The sequence below is a fragment of the Balearica regulorum genome, chromosome 8 (genome assembly GCF_011004875.1).
Source record: "Balearica regulorum gibbericeps isolate bBalReg1 chromosome 8, bBalReg1.pri, whole genome shotgun sequence".
NCBI lineage: Eukaryota > Metazoa > Chordata > Aves > Gruiformes > Gruidae > Balearica > Balearica regulorum.
In genome coordinates, this window is record NC_046191.1 from 23,673,372 (window position 1) to 23,690,503 (window position 17,132).

General features: G+C 36.6%; 1 protein-coding gene across 4 annotated transcripts in view; it reads right to left on the reverse strand.

Annotated features, from left to right (window-relative positions):
* VAV3 (vav guanine nucleotide exchange factor 3) overlaps nucleotides 1-17,132 on the reverse strand; it is a 209,720-nt gene that overhangs the window by 2,949 nt on the left and 189,639 nt on the right. For all 4 annotated transcript variants that reach the window (XM_075760092.1, XM_075760090.1, XM_075760091.1 and 1 more), the window contains 3 exons: nucleotides 16,997-17,084; nucleotides 12,667-12,796; nucleotides 1,399-1,550 (listed from right to left, as the gene is read on the reverse strand). In XM_075760092.1, the coding sequence (XP_075616207.1) occupies nucleotides 1,399-1,550; nucleotides 12,667-12,796; nucleotides 16,997-17,084 (370 nt within the window). The remainder of the gene's footprint in view (nucleotides 1-1,398; nucleotides 1,551-12,666; nucleotides 12,797-16,996; nucleotides 17,085-17,132) is intronic.

Here is a 17,132-nt window from a genome sequence, read left to right on the forward strand (position 1 = left end):
AACAGGCTTCAGTCCAGACCAGGGAATCCTCTTACAAAGTGAAATAGTGACTGATTTGATTGCGTTACATGGAGTTAAATTCTATTGCCACCAACGGGAGTTTTAAATAAGACAGAAGTGGAAAGCAGAGTCCAGTGTTTTACACTTCATAAATTATACTGCTATCTCCATTCCAAAATTAATAATGTGTCAAATAAGGATTATATAAGACACACAGGGAAGCAATGCCATATGTTTCTTATTGTCTTACCTATTCGCTTTAGGTTTTTTACTCAGACTTCTTTATACCTAAGTCAATTTAACACTCATGAATGACCTCAAAAACAAACCTAGATCATGACTGGAAGGAGTAATTGCATAAACTTTTATACTACCCTGCCAAAATATCTCCAGAGGTGAGCTTGTGATCTCAAGTCCAGGCTGTGAAAGCTATCAGAAAGAATGCTAGTATACAACAGGGCGTCCTTTAGGATGTGGGTAGCTGCATTAGAATGAGATGCTCAGCTTTCTTCGCATGTAAAATGTATATGGAATAACCTCTATTTCTTCCACTTCCCTATTTCTTCTTGTCCAATTGACCATTTCACTTTAAGATCATAACCAGGCTCATGTACGTAAAAAAAATTCTCCAAATCGTATAAAAGCAGTAAATCTGGACATCTATGTCAACCAGACTTGCAACTTTCATTTCCAGCTTCCAGCCAATCTACTTACTTCCACGTCGTATTCCTTGACCCTGCATCTCAGCCCTTTAGACATGGAAACAACAGCCTCAAATACTTCTGACTAATCTGCATTAAAGAGTGGTTTATTAAGACTGAAACAATATAGCCTTTATAGGTCAAAACTGAAAATTTACTTCCATGCAAGTCTTAGAGTGCAGTGTAAAGTGACTTTGTAAAAATCTCTCCTAAATATGCCACTCTTCATAAGAGCCACATTTTTAGAGATTAAAGCAGCAGCCTCCTATAAAAAAGGTGACTGATTCCATTGCATTGGAGTGTGGCAGAAAGCTATGGAAATCATTCTGTGTTAAACTGCTAAACAGACTTCCATGGCACCAGGATCCTGAGCTTTTGACCCCAAATACGTATGTGCTGCACAGTTCAAGAAAGTTCAGCTGTAGCTGTACTATTAATCCTGGTTATTTTCCAACCATATAATCTTGCCCAAATATTCAGCCTGGTAGGTCACGTTAAATACCAATTAATTTAGATGCTGGGAAAGCTGCCTGGCAAGAGTTCTGCCTGGCTCCTATGAAACAGACATGAGAACATGTTCTATCTTGTGAATTTAAACATACAAAGAAAGTTTATGATGTAGGAACACACCTTAATTTTTTACAAAATCACTGTCAGGGAAGGCAGAAGTGAGACAAAGAAAAAAACCCAACCTTACCTTTCCATTTACTTCACCTCTCCACCAGCCATTCGCACTCATCTTTGTATAAATTTTTACAACATCGCCTTTCAATAAGGACAGTTCTCTCATGTCTCTTGCACAGAAGTCATACCTGGCTATAGCAATGCCTATCACCTTCGGGCTTAGCACTGAAATGAAACAGACGTTGATATTATTAGGGTTTGTTAATTGAAGGCTACTAAAGTAATGCAAATAGCAGTACTGTAAAATATAAAACAATGGTTTCACAACAACATACACTGGCATTAATTTTATGCCAATGTGAAAGTATTTGCACTACACAGATCAAGAAGGTTTAAACATAGGTAATGGTGTAAAAATTGAAGGGCTTTTATCTGATTTTTTTTAATAGTAATTTTTATTTTTAGAAAAAAAGTCAAACTAGATGAACCGTAAATAAAATATCCTCCACCCTGAAATTGCTAAATACATTTGCAATTATTGTATTTTTATTTTTGTGCTGCATAATAAAACTTGCTGCCAGTTACATGCATCAACATATTTCACAGGTCACTAGCTTCTTTCCAAAAGAATTATTAGCATTTACAGTTGATTTAACTTTAAACCTCTAATGAAACAAAACAAACAGAATAAGGTGCTGTTCTTTCCAAAACAACTCCAAAGTTAAATATTAATGCACTTAAAATTGGAAGCTAACACCAGCATGAGCAAAAAAGTAAAGAGTTTCGGCAGGAAATGTGTATGGATCATTTGTTACAATGTGCAGGAACATTGGCTGATGTAAATCTACTCTTTGCAGGAATTTATTTTGTAAATCACCAATGAATTTGTTCTACAAAACTTTTTATGAAGAAAAAATCTTTACAAATTTTTTTTCCTAAGTTTCAGTGAAATTAATACTTAAAAATTTTAAGCTACATCAGTATATAAGCATTTTGTCAATGTAAATCTCAGACATTTTAAGCAATAAAAAGTTGTGAAGTATTTTTAAAAAGCAAATTTGAAAAAAGCCTCATTTCAAAAACCAACCTCCTTTCCCAAATAATTTTATAGGTGATTATGTTTTTAACCCTTATACAGAATATCCCAACTTGCGAAAGAAACTCTCGACTCTTCCAATGAGAGAAAAGTGGGCATGGCACCTGAAAGATAAAGGCCTTTGATTTGAGCAGTTTTTTAAAAAAATCTACTACTCTACTGCATTTTGTTGTTGGATTATCTGGCCAAAGCATTCTTATTTTTTTCCACTAATGTCATTTTCTTTTGCAGTTTTTTTCCTACGTAAGTCACTGTAGATAGGAATTTACGAGCACACGCAAGCTTCCTACTGAAAAGATTTCAGAAAAATTCATCATATGATCATCATGGATGACGATGCAATGTACATATAATCTTTTTTTTTCTCAGAACCCTCTCCAATTTCTTAGAAATTCCCAATTATCTTTAGGAAATACTATAAAGAGTCTAGTGTAATATAGTGTAATACTAAAAGTTCATAGCTAGTTGCCGTTAATTTAAATCAGGAACAAAAAACATGGCAAATAAGCTAGAAAATCTTGACAGTTTCAGCTCTGCTTTTATTGAAGATTTCTTCTGGCCCCACTGGGGACATTTCATAGAAACAGAGGCTTTTGTGTAATAGTATTAAATATATGAAAATCATTATAAATTCAACTATTTTTAGCTTACAGAGACAATACAAACAATTTATTTTAAAATAACAACAAATACTATGTTTAGGTTATTACTAGATATATCACAAAACCAGAATGCCTAAAAAATATTCTGGCAAGAGATTATGCCTTCTTTTTTATGTCATGCCTTGAAGTTTAGTCCACCATTTCAGACTGCTTCTGTAGAATATGTTTATCAGATACTTGATATAAGATTTACACGATGCCATCTAAAAAAGAATCACCATCGCAATTTATTCCTTGTATTTCCAATATGATGTTGTAAAAATCTAGGTGATATATTAAGTACATTAAAGTTCAAACACACTTTTTCCCCTCTAAGCAAGTCAGATGTAGACTTGTTTAGACCTTGACATGAATGTTATGTCCTATAACTTATCAGGATTTCAGCAATCAATTTTACAGGGAAAGAGCACATCATGGGCAGCAAATTTTAGAGAAAGAAAAAAACCCACCAAAAGAGCAATTACTGATTATAAGGTCAGTAACCATTTATAGGTGTGCAGCAATACCACTGGCAGACTTGGGGAGGCACCGCAGGATGGAAGGAGTGATTCTGGGGAGCAGGGTATCATTTCAGATTCTCGAAGGACATAAAGGGGCAAGGAAGAAGGTTATACAAAGCAAAGATGAACAAATTCAGGAAAACATGGAAGAAAAGAATTAAGGAGGGAAGGCATGCATGGAAGAATAATAGAGAGAGAAAATACTGAGGTAAATTAGGATAGAGAGACGGGCAGATCTAGGGGAAAGGAGGACTTCCAACTCTTTTTCAAGTTGTAAAGTCAGAGAGGAAAAGGAGAAAGAAGCAATAGAAACCAAAACTATGTAATTCCAAAAGTCTAGAGGCAGAAAGTAGCAGAATTTAGATTAATTTAGAATCCAACATCCATGTTTTCAAATAAAAATGATGCTCATGATGGGACATATATAAAAAGGAAGCCAGATGAGTGCTGGAATACAGGAAAATGATGGTGCTAAGTTTGGAAAAAATATTAATCATATCTCTCTGGTTACATAGTCTCTAGTCAGGTTGGTTTTGTGACTATCAGCCCTGACTTTCCAATCAGAGCTGTCCGAGGATAAATGAAACTGGAGGGAAAACAGTCAGCATGTGGAAAGGGCATCTGTACAGATGGGAGAGAGAAGAAACACTGGGTGAAGGAGAAAAAGAGGATTAATAATAGAGTGAGAAATCTGAGGGAGGTGAATAAAAGGTACATGTGTGAATGAGTGTCCTAGTTTTGGCTGGGATAGAGTTAATTTTCATCCTAGTAGCTGGTTAGTGCTGTGTTTTGGAATTAGGATGAGAATCATGTTGATAACACACTAATATTTTAGTTGTTGCCAAGAAGTCAAGGACTTTGTGGCTTCTCATACTGGCCTGCCAATGAGGAGGTGGGGATGCACAAAAAGCTGGGAGGGGACACAGCCAGGACAGCTGAGCCAAACTGGCCAAAGAACTATTCCATACCATATGATGTCATGTTCAGTATACAACCGGAGGCTGACTGGGAGACAGCACAGCTGAAGAACTAGCTGAATATCAGTTCCAGGTGGTGAACAATTGTGCATCACTTGTTTTGTACATTCTTTTATCTTTATTATTCTCTTCCTTTTCTGTTCTATTAAACTGTCTTTATCTCAACCCACGAGTTTTACTTTTTGTCAATTCTCCCTCCCATCCCACTGAGGGGGGAGTAAACGGCTGTGTGATTGTCTTAGCTGCCTGCTGGGTTAAACCACAATAATGAGTAAAATAACACTTCCTTAACTTAGCCATTCCTTCTGCAAACAGGAGGAGAAGAAAAGACAGGGAAACATAGTCTACTTTGATTTACACTAGAGTATGTTGGAAAAGTTTCTCACTGGCAGTGAAATAGATGTGCTGCAAATGAATTTTAATACCAGTGTGGGCCACTGATGAAGGAACTGAAGTGTAAATAGAAGAGGCTCCATGTGCTCACAGCAGGCTGGTCTAGCTCACGTTTCTGCCTGTGCTTAAATTCCACAAGGGTCAATGTATCATTATGAAAGCTGTGAGTAATTGTTTCTCTCTCCTCGTGGTATGGCGTTCCTCACAATTCTGCAGCCTTATCCCCTAAGGGTTGCTCCCATGTATTAGTTTCCATGCTCCTTGAAGCAACATACATTTACATGCACTGTTTAACCAAGCCTCAGTTCTATTATACAAGCATAGGCAGCACCTCCAGCAGTGCTGAGTACTTGGCTTAACCCTTCTCCTGTGTTACCAACTTCTGTATCAGCAGAACTAAGCCAGCTCTGAAGATCCCTTTGAAAAAACCACTCGTAATATTATGAACAAGTATATGTTCATTTACTGTAAGCAAATTCTTTGGCTATTTTGAAAAAAAAGTTTTTCCCAAAAACATATGAAGTAACGTAGCCTGTCTATCTGAACATGAAATCCCATTCAAACAGATAAATAAGATTAAATTAAGAATCACTAACGAATATTTTCCTTTAATATTTTGTACTTGTATAAAGAAATACTTTAGACAGCATATTGCGATATGCAAAACATTGAATCCTTACTTATTGTTACAGTTACTTAAAATTTTCTGACACAGCAGTTTTTTCATAGGAAAAAAGGAATATAATTATAATTTGTTGAAACCATATATGGGAATATATGGGAATGTGTGATAGGCTTAAAGTAACCCTGAGTCTTGATTGCTGTTCTATCACTGTAGGCCACTTTACAACTTTGTTTTCGTGGAACAGATACTAGTTTCACCAAGAATGGACTTCATGATCAAGTACTGTGCAGTTGAATGAAAGAGGTCATCTTCTGTCCTCACCCAAAAGGATATAAGCTCGCAGTATTTACCTACAATAAAGGGCCAAAACTTAACTCCTTTGTGTTCTCCAATTCACATGAGGTGAGTGCTTCAGACAGTTCAGACGAATGTCCTGACCACAGGGTAATGGCTTTCTACACATCTTTTCTACAGATGTGTCCCTTCATATGAGTAAACATCAACTGGAAGAGTGCCTTAAAGCTTGGATTCTCAGTTGATGTTGTGACTTCTGAAAGGAAGTAAAAGTATCTGTCCAAAAAAAATATCTGTATGTAAGGAGATAAAAATAGAAGAAACAGACTCCAAAACAGTGAACAAAGGGGCAAAACATTCAAGAGCAGAATGGGACACTGAGATTGAAATCCCTGGCACGAACTGAGGGAGAACTCATCAGAGACACTCTCACCACAAGTAAGCACACTAGCCATTCTACTACCAAGCTACCACCTACATCCTTTCCTCCTCTAGAAACTATGGAAAGCCTTAAGAATCCATCTCAGAGCAGTAAGCAATTTGGATGACCTCTGTGGGGCTGGTGTAAAACATACTGTCGACTCAGATCTTGATTATGACTACCTCTGTGTCTGTGCATGCTAGACACTTCCCTTTCCCTAGTGCAAGCCAGCCTCAATCCTGATTCGCACAGCCTCGGCCAAGTCCTCCACCTCCGTACATAGGTGTGTGTCCGCCTAATGTGAGTGAACATTGCGTTCTCAACAGTAGTAGCTCCTTCCATATGCTCCTCAAAGGCATTTACCTTCCTACTAGCAAAATTGTCCAGCAGTGCAGTTCACCTCTGAAGACTAGGTCTTAGAGACCAGAGCAAGTTACAGCCATACTGATGCACTAAGTGAGACTACCACTGCTACTACTTAAAGCATTTTTATGCAGTTTCTTAGTTTAAAATGTTTACATTTATTCAAGCCAGAGGTGGTTAAATGAGAATAACAAAAACAATATTTAGAAAACAGATGAGAAATTAATTAACAATGTTAATGCAGAATTTAAAGAAAGCATTTTCTACAAAAAACGTACTGTATTCTAAGATGCTGCTGCAGTATGGCTTGCTGCAGGGATGGGACGAACATATTCTTTATCTACAAGCAGTGAAATTTTCAGGTATGTGTATTTGAACAAATACATTAAAATAGATATAGCTCATAGATGTCAACTGCATAGCAAATTAATGGTCAATTGATCATTGATTCAATCTGCCACAACTATAGAGCTTTACAATGCCTACTCAAACTGCTTATCGTAATAGATGCTTTTTCAAAAGTTTGTTTGATTTTTGTTACACTCCAAGAATAATGTAGTAACTCAGGTTTTGGAGTTAGAGAAGAAATGAAGCATTAGATTCGTCCCTTCCCTTGCTTGCTGCATACAGAAACAACAGAAGCAAATTTAGAAGAAATATAAAAGCAGTAAAGCAGTACCTGACCAGAAAGGAGTGGAGGAAGGGGGAACAAAGCTGTAGTCTGGAGGAGTTACAAAAGAAAACCCACAGAACAAAGAAGGGGCTTAGAGAAAGAAAGAGAAAAAGAGAAAAGCAAAAGAACATTGAAATATTGGCACAAGATTTAAATAATAGTTATTTAACCATATAATTCATTGATAATAAGGAAACTAAAGTTCCCTACTAAGGATGTCTGGAAGGAAATTGACTATAATAACTGGAAAATTTGGATCTATGATTTAATTTTTAACAATTGCATTTTTCAAAGAGTAAAGTAGAAAGATGACACCCATTCAGGGTTTAGAGAAGCAAATTAAAACTGCGGACTCTTGCAAATATTTTCGGATTTAACAGAATTTTTTTTCTTCTTTAATTTCATGTGCCCCACTTCTTAACAGTACAAAAAGCAGGAACTCATGCATACGTAAGAATTCCTCTTGAGCCCAGGAAGACTAGTCACATGCCCTTAATTAGGAATATAGTCTAAGTACCAGTTGAGCTAGGGTCTCATCATATGCATGAGAAAAAATATGTATTTTGCCCTGATAATCATTAACATCAATAGGAATTCCACAGCTAAACTACATCTTCTAAGGCCCAAAGAGTTGCTCACCTTTGCAGTTTTCCCTGACTTCAGTGAAAACCCTTGAACAAGTAAAAAAGCCTATGTTTGGCCTAAGCAGAACCAGCACATCATCCTAGTCCCTTTAACAGCTTCCTCAGGTGAAAGGTTAGAGGTGCAATTGCTCTATTGCCAACAAACCTAGGGTCAACATACTTTTAAATACAAACTTAGATGAAAAGAACTAAAATCACTTGAAATGGAACTACAGTTTGTTGACATGTTCTCACATTTTGTCTCTCTTCTGAAGAGACAATGAAGATATACAGTGTACAAAATCTAATAAGGCTGGGATCTTTGCTTCCAGCTGTGATTTGGAAAGGGAAGTCCATCCTCAACTGGATAAATGATAATGTAGCCTGTAAATTGTGCCTAATAACATCTATAATTACTGACCAAGGGTGTTCCTTAAAAACATAGTAGGGTTATATTCATCACACACAGCTGCTTCCCCAAATTTATTCTTGTAACTACACATGAAACAAAATCATTTCGCTTCAAAAATGGTTATTTGCAGGAATGCGAACTAGAACTATTTTATGCAAGGAATTAGCAAAGAATCCATGGTAGAGGTAATGATACAGTTTTGTGCATCTTACCTGGATGAGAATACGTAAGTTTGTGATAATGAAACTACCAGCATAAATAAAATAAACAGAACCAATACTGTATTTTAATGTTCATAAATTATAGGTTATTAACCCCACAACATAAACCTACAGCAGTTTAGGTTACTATCTCAACGCAATACAAAAGAAACATACCCCAGGACCTCTTGCACACTAGAAACTCCCTTCTCATCCTTCACAGTGAGGATCCTTTCTCTGCCTCTGATACTAGATGAATTATCTGAGAATGCACGAGGTTACCTGAGGAACTCCTTTATACTGGAGCTAGTACCACCGGGTGATAGCTCTGTGGGGAAATATGTTGCACAAACCGAAAGGGCAACTTGACTAAAGTAGCATACCCATTCTTAGAGACAAATAACTGCCTTTATTTCTACAAAAGTACAATGAGAATGTGCAGGAATAAGAGACAGGTTAGGTGCTATATAGGGGGTGGCTGGTCCTTTCCTGTCCATGCATTACCTTAATTTTTCAAGAATTTTTCCGTCCCAATATCACTGGAGGTTTGGTTTTGTGTGAAATTCTGTACAACTAAACCTATGTGGGCAAGGAACTAATACTAGATGTCTGCAGATAACTCTATTTTTAAACATCACTGATAAGGGTTTTGATATTGGCTTTTAAGGAGAAGGCTGGGTTCTTTTGTTTCCTTAAGGGTTGGAGTGATACTATTTTATTTTACTTTATTAACAGATACTTTTACACAGTTAATGGTTTAAGTAGTAGAATAAGGTGATATAACTAGTTAGTGTACCTACTCCTAGTCTACAAGTGATGAAAAACAGTCACTCAAATAGTATTTGGCTTCATGATTTAGGTTGGTTACATTAAAATCAAAATTTCATGAAGACTCATGATTTCTCTATATAATTGTGCTCTGCATCAGCAGATTGCAATAAAGTGCCAAAAACTATTCTGCAGAAGAACGTCAACTTTTGTTCCATTTTTGCCTTTATTTCATTAAATGGTCGATCACCCCTCTAATCTAATGGAAGAATTAGTATTTTTCTGTGTAGCAAAACAAAATTTGATCATACTATGTCTAGAAAAGCCTAGGATTGAAAAATTAAGAAAGAAAGAATGTACCATTTCCGCAAAAATCTTCCTAATTAACTTAAATTTCAATATTGAGAAAAGTAAACGTCTGACAGCTTTTACAACCACATTAAAAGTGTGCACTAAATATCAGAACAGAGTAGGTGACTTCCGCAAGACCAGGAGACTAAAAAGCAAAGTTCTAATTAAAGTGGGAAGCCAAATTAACTATCTCCATAAAGCGAAAAATTTCGTTCTGAAAATCTAGTACATGCTGAAGTGAGAATCAAATTCCCTGAAAATTTAAAAAGTTAAAAGTTATAAATCATAAGAGATATGATTTGTTATTATTCACATCAGAAATTACAAGTAAACTGAAATGCCACTTGATTTTCTTTCCTTCAATGGGTAAATGAAAATAGGACAATTACAGAAAATTAATATAATCCTTTCTCACATTGTTCTAGAAAGTAAAGTTAATTTTGTATTGTCATTCAATTTCACAGCAGCTCAAAGACTTTGGCAGCAGAAAATGATACAACTCTGTTAAAGTTTACAGTGGTTCAATTCATGTTTTTTAGAAATATTTTTCCCACTTATTCTGTCAATTATATATGCTAAAGACCAGCTGTTTTGAATAAGAAGGTGATGCCTTTTCAAATGATGGCCTCATTAAAAAAAAAATCCAGATACAATCATGTGTATAGTATAGTGCAAAATACTGAGTTGAAACCCAAAAGCTCCTTAAAATCAGCTATAAACTGCCAAAGTCCATTGCGTTCACTAGCTTCAGCCCCGTGCTTGTTAAAATACAGCAAATGGGACACTGAGTAGTTGCACAACTGAAAAAAAAAATGGAAAAGTGCCCCTCCCTCTCTTCAGCTGACTTGTCTGGCTTGCTTTCAACAACTGTTTTTCTTGCACTCAGATTAAGTGGGAAGAGATCAAAAAACCAGCTGTGTGGCAGCTCTCACTGAGGGTTGTGAAGTGAACTCAAGGTCCAGCTGCTGCCCCATGACTTCTTTGTTTCCTCTACTAAACAAAACTGCAGCCTAAAGTTTACCAACTTATTCCCAAATTCAGCCAGCAGGGTTCACACAGCCTAGCTATAGAGTTATTCTAACATCAACTTGGTAAAACCTAACAGGATAGCTTTAAGACTGAGCAGCATGACTCACAGATGGGTGGTTAATCATGGAAATTTTGCTTTTAAAAAAAAACCCACCCCACACTCATGGGGACATGCTAACACTTTAAAAGCAAATTGCCAAATCCATTAAATGAAAGTGTCATCCAGAGTCAATCTAGGCAGGCTAGCAGAATTGTGGAAATCTATTAGAGGAATCTGAGTATTGAGAGCTTTTTTGATCAGTTCAGCCTAATACAAATCTTGCCAGTTCTCACCAGCATAGTTTGTAACATTAAATGGCCGATATTTACTGTAGCAGAGATGCACTTTCTCATCCCCTTGACTAAAATGAGAGCATCCCACACTCATTTCTCTTGCTCTTTCATATACTGCCTAAAAGATCTTCTTAAAGGAGATGTTTTATTTTCTATGTGGACTGAAGGTAATGAGGATGTACCATAAGTCTTGTATCCTGTAAAGCCTGAAACGATTGAGCTCTTGTAGACTAGTAAGTTGGTAGACAGTATAGATACATTCTAGCTGACCTAAGAAAGGAAAGAAATCAAACTGGCTCTGCTCACAGTCAGTAATAACCAAAACAAATGCAAAGTAAAGCAAAGCAGGGCATATCCTCTCAACAATTAAAGCCTCAATGCTGAGAGGAGTCAAGGGATAAGGAAAGCACAAGAGATGGCAAGAGGACAAGAGAAGCAAAGGGAGATCGCAAGTTAAAGGGAGAAGAAAGGGGGGGACAGAAATTCACAGCATAGCAGGGAGACAATGGACAGAAGTCCTGGGAAGCAGTGAAAGGAAACAGAAATGAAAGGAATAAACAGGAACTGGGAGATAGGACAGAGTAAATGAAATGCACAGACACACACTGGTTTCTTACAATCATCTGTCCTAAATTATCTTCACTTTAATTAGGAGCAAAAGAAAGTCTCCAAAGTTATAGAAATGCTACGGAACGGAGGCAAGCAAGTAAATAAAAGCTCACAAACACAGCAAATCAAAGTAACACAGCCAGCTTCATCACCACAAAGACTACGCTGGACTCTATGTTCTTTCACAGCAGTTTTCATATTGTTAAAATCCCCATTAATTTTTATTTTCCTCTTATTATCTGTTACAGTACAAAGATACAGCCATTGTCTGCAGAACCGCAAATCTAATATTTGCTCTTTGACAGAAACATTATATACTTTCCAGAGTCCAGCCATGTGGTAGTTTTTATCATTAACATTGAACTTGTACATGTCCTAAAAACCACACTAACTTCCACTTAAGTTTTAATAGGTTAAGTAAAGGATACCACATGATTGTAAATCTTCTCAGTTCATTTCTAAACTTCAAAACTTAACTGCTATTTACATTGACCAGTAGTTCATTAACTTTCAGAAGCTTAGAGGCCTGTAACAAACCTTTAAGGTTAAAAGGCAGGCATAAAAATAATTATGATACAGTAAATCTAATGGTTTTTTTGAGAAATGTATATGGTATTACTGAGATGCTACTTCATATGGTTGCACTGCAAGACTGATTTATTTAAATCCCTTTTTAAGGATTAGAAATTGTCACAGATATTATTAACACTTGTAGCTGCGTGTATGCAAATGTTCGAAAAAACTAGGCAGGATGCAGTTTAATCTCTCACCAGCATGCCTAATAGATTTTTGATATCAGGGAGATTTTAAGTTTGGCAGCAAGACAAACTTGCTAGACATGTTTATAAACTTCCTGGCAGATCTGAATCTGCTTAGCTTCAAAAAAATCCTAGCTAAAAGCATTACCATATTAATTGGTTATATGTCAAAAATGGAAAATGAAGATGTTCAAAGTACTTGTCCTTTTAATATTTATATGACAAAATAATATACAAAAATTTACAATACTCACAGTTGCCACCTGCTCTGTTACCCCTTTGTCCCACTGAGTTTTCAGATTCTTTGTATGGAAATTGAAGAGTAGTATCCAAACTTCGGAAGCCTTCTTTGAGAGAGTGGTGCTTATAGTATTCTACAAGTTCCTTTCAAAAAGGAAAAATATTATGTCATTGGAAATTGAAATCACATCCTTTTCAACATTTTGGTGTACAGGCAATGACAGTTTTATCATACAAATAACCTTATTATAACCTTATTTTATAATACAACATCCCACAGTATATGTTCATTTTCAAAAAATCAAGTACCTAAATACTGACTGGTTTTACACTGCCACTTAACGGGTTTTGGGGGATTTTTGGTTTTGTTGGTTTCTGGGTTTGTTTGTTTTTGTTTTTTGTTGTTGTGGGGTTTTTTTTTAAGTAAAACCTTATTGTCAGAGTCAACACTTACTGCTCCTTTGAGCCAGGCTGGCATGTATTTGCTTTTTCTGAAGTCAGGCAGAAGGCAAGATCAGCTGCTTGTTAAGTATCTAACGTCTTTGTTATGTATATAATGTCTTTGTTTTCTCAAATTTCTTTTGCAATAATGTGGTGTTTATCCACATGTGCATTTGTAATTACACAGATACAAAATAAAGCATAAGGCTTGTGTATAAGTCAACAGCAGATACACGGACCATGTAAAACGTCAGGGCTTGCCATTAAAATTTGTGGCAATTTTTTTTTGGGGGGGTGGGGTGCGGGGTGCAGAATATGTCACTGCACATTGCCTGAAAAATCCAACAGTTCACATTTTCCTTGGACCCAATCAAAAAATTTGTCTCTATGTGTGTATATATCTAAACACACACATACCCGGACACATATACACACAGAGATGAATTTTATATATACGCACACACACAGATATGAAAATATAAAAAACTGGCTCAAATAGTTCATGTAACCAAGGAGATAAGTCACTTCAGTTTCTATTCTAAAGAAGGCAACACCCATCTAAATACTGACAGCTCACGTTACTCCTTTGCTAACTGCAACCCCTGCCATTGTCTCTTACGTTTGAATCAGCCCTGATAATGTCCATACTGCACAGTTCGCACATAGAGCCTAGAATAAGATTAAAAGTGACCAAACAATTCAAAGCAAACCTATTTCATTTGATTAATGATACTTCAACTGTGGGATTTCACTCTTCAGAAATGCAAGCACAAAGCAATGTATTTACTGTAAACCCTTCACTCCTACCAGTAACTCAACTTACTTACATTTAGATTTCCAAAATCAAAGTTGACCAAGGCAAGCTTGGGTCAAAATAAGGAAGTAGTACTGTGTTCAATCACTTCCTTCTAGTTAAAAAAAAAAAAAACTTTAACAAAATTATTAGCCTCAACAGCCTATATCAGTTCAGTGATATATTAATTCCAGCCAAACAGAATGACTCTCAAATTATTTAGTCCAAGATCTAGTGCATAAACCCTAAGTTCTTCATAATAGTATGAAGATTATCTTCTGAACTGAACTTTGGAGCACTTCACTCCCCACACCATGAAATGTTGCATGTCTCTGAAACTGCTTTGAAAGCAGAGTCCAAAGCTAAGCAAAATCTACACCTGCTTTTAACAGTTCATAATCACAGACCTGCCAGGCACTCCAAGCAAGCAGACAGGCCAGGAGACAAGAACTGTTTGGGCTTTGTTGTCTGATACCAGCACAGCACGCAAGCTACCACATCAGCAACCAAATTTTCCATCACATATCATCACCAAATGCCCAGACATTCAAATTACCAAGGCAACAGAGAGGGTGATTTGTAAGTAAGCAGCATTCAAAGTAGGATTTCTGGATAAATTGAAAAACAATTAGTATGAAAGTTATGTTAACTTTTTGCACCACATAAATCTGTAAGAATTACTCTGTTTAGTAAAGAGAGTAAGAATTTCAACTGGACAGATTGTATTTGTTGGCAAAATAAGTAAAAATGGTTCCAAACTGAGAAAAAAAATTTACTTTGGGTCACAGATTCAGTTGCTTTTAAAAGCTTAGTTTTTAATACCATTCTTCCATGAAAACAGTCAACAAACAACTGGCCTCTAAAACATTCATTGCACAAACCACAGTAGCAAGCTTACAAACAGGTAAGTAAGGTAAGTAGCCCCTGCCAGCCCGGATGGGGCTCCTCGGGAGTCTGTCACATGGCCGTGATTCTCAGCAGCAGCAGAGCTGACCTTTCACTGCACCTTGGCCTGCTTTACACACTCAGCACATTTTCATTAGTCTTCTGAAAGTTTTTCAAATGTATTATGAAAACTATGTACAAGAGCTGTTCTACTTTTGTTACCGCCAAAGTAGCACAGAACACTGTGTCACAGAGATCGCTACTTTAGGTTTCCATGGCTGCTGGCTTTGTCTCTCTTTTGCTCCCAGTTCTACTCGGACTACTTTTGTTCCTCTCTGCTTCCAGACACAGTTACTTTTTTTTCCTTTTACATCTACTCAGAACAAAGGAGGTGTTGCACAGCACATGCAAAGAGTACTTGCACTATCACTTGTCTATTTAACTCTCAAGGGTAGATTTCGTAATACCCTAAAACTGAGTTATGAAATGACTTTTTCCTAAATTGAATACTAGCAAGGCTAAATTGGTAGCCATGAGGCCTTTACACTAGAAATTTCTTTTGTCCTCTCAATTCTTTGACACAATGCATATTCTTTTTGTTTCTTTTTTATCCAATTTGCATCCTGTACTTGTATCTCTGATCATTCAGCTCTATTTTGAAACCTGCATCAGTGCATTAAACTGCATCATTGCCGTACGAAGATATCTGGCCGCATGCGACTCCAGCTCACATGCTTTGTCAAGATCCTGTGAGTACTCCTATGTTCTCATCAGTTTCCAGTGAATCCTTTGTAGCATTTGCAGACTACGTAGCCACCTGCTTCATGTATTTGAGGAAGCCATGATTTCTGTTGCTACCAAAGATAAGATCTCAGGGTCCTCAGCCCTAACGCTAAACACTTGACTGTTTTTTAAGTGTCAAATGAAGGCATTAAAGTGCGGAAACAGCTTGGTGCACTCTTCATCAGGAAATGTATGTTCTTTCCATTCTAATGGGCACTTATTTCAAATAGGGTCAGGCCAGGCATAGATTTCTGCTTGACTTTTTAACATTTGTAGGATGCTCTTGCTTTACAGAGTATCAGTGGTTAAATTAAAATAATTTCTATGGCTTCCTGGTTTTAAAGCTTCTCTCCCTACCCTGGTTTTGCATTGTCCTTCATTTTTATTTATTGTTTTAGAGTACTTGGATATGCATGCAGGAAGGCCACAATGTAAGTTTTAATCCAATTGATTGCACCAAGTATAACATATTGAACGAGCTTCCTTTAACAATGCATCACAAAATGCTTAAGCAGTAAAATGTTACAAATGTACTAAGGTAATTTATTTAGACACCTTGTATTTACAAGTCTTGTCTGAGCAAAATGAGCTATCAAGAAATTCTTTCACATTAAAGTTCAAAAAAAGGAATTTCTTCCCAGTACAAGATGACTCAGATGTAACATTGAAAACTCACTGATCTGGGCAGTTATAACATCAAACTCTTATTTCTGGAAATGAACTATATGCCTACAGAGTGAAAGTTAATAACAGCGCCTATGTTTTGTGTGTTATTACTATAGCTTACTAGTCAGTGGTTTGCTGCCAAAGTTTGAAGTAGCCACACAGCTGCTTTAATTTAGACTACTCAATATTGACTCCAGATTACTATTATTCCAACAAGGATTTCTGAGCTATTAGCAGTTTAGAGAGCCCCATTCTCTAGCTGCACTTCTTTGCCTGGTGCATCAGGAAGACCAGCCTCTCCTGAGTTTTTCTGGACTGACACAGCTCCACCTTACTATCCTTCTCCCTCTGAACTTACACATCAATAGGCATCATTATGGTCAGCAGCACACATGTGCGTGTGCTGGGAAGGAACCTTCACCTGCTACTTTTAGGGATCATAACTATATAGAGAAAGATTTCCAAAGACATCATTCTCCTTTCAAGATTCAGCCTAACTCCATAGTGGGCTGATGCATGGGATTCAAATTCCTCCTTCTCTTCCATATCACTGCAAGGGAAACAGCGCAATCTTAAATATAAATATGCGCTTTTAAGCACATAGCTCCACAACTTAGAGCATAAACTGTATATATAAAAAATCATCCTATTACCAAGTCTGGACACAATTCAAATCTCTCACAGCCTTCTGTAATTTCACAAATCAAAGTAGCTCTCCCTAAGAGCAACAGCTAAAAAGAAAATCGCACATTGTTAAAAACCTAATCAATGCTTACCATTAAATTTTTAAATTTTCTGTTTTCTGCAATGTGAAAAAGGCCATCTCTTGTTAAAATCTTGATGTGTTTCACTTCGTTATTGTACCTGTGGGCCACGAATATCTTATGAATATAAAAGTAGTTTTAATCAGAT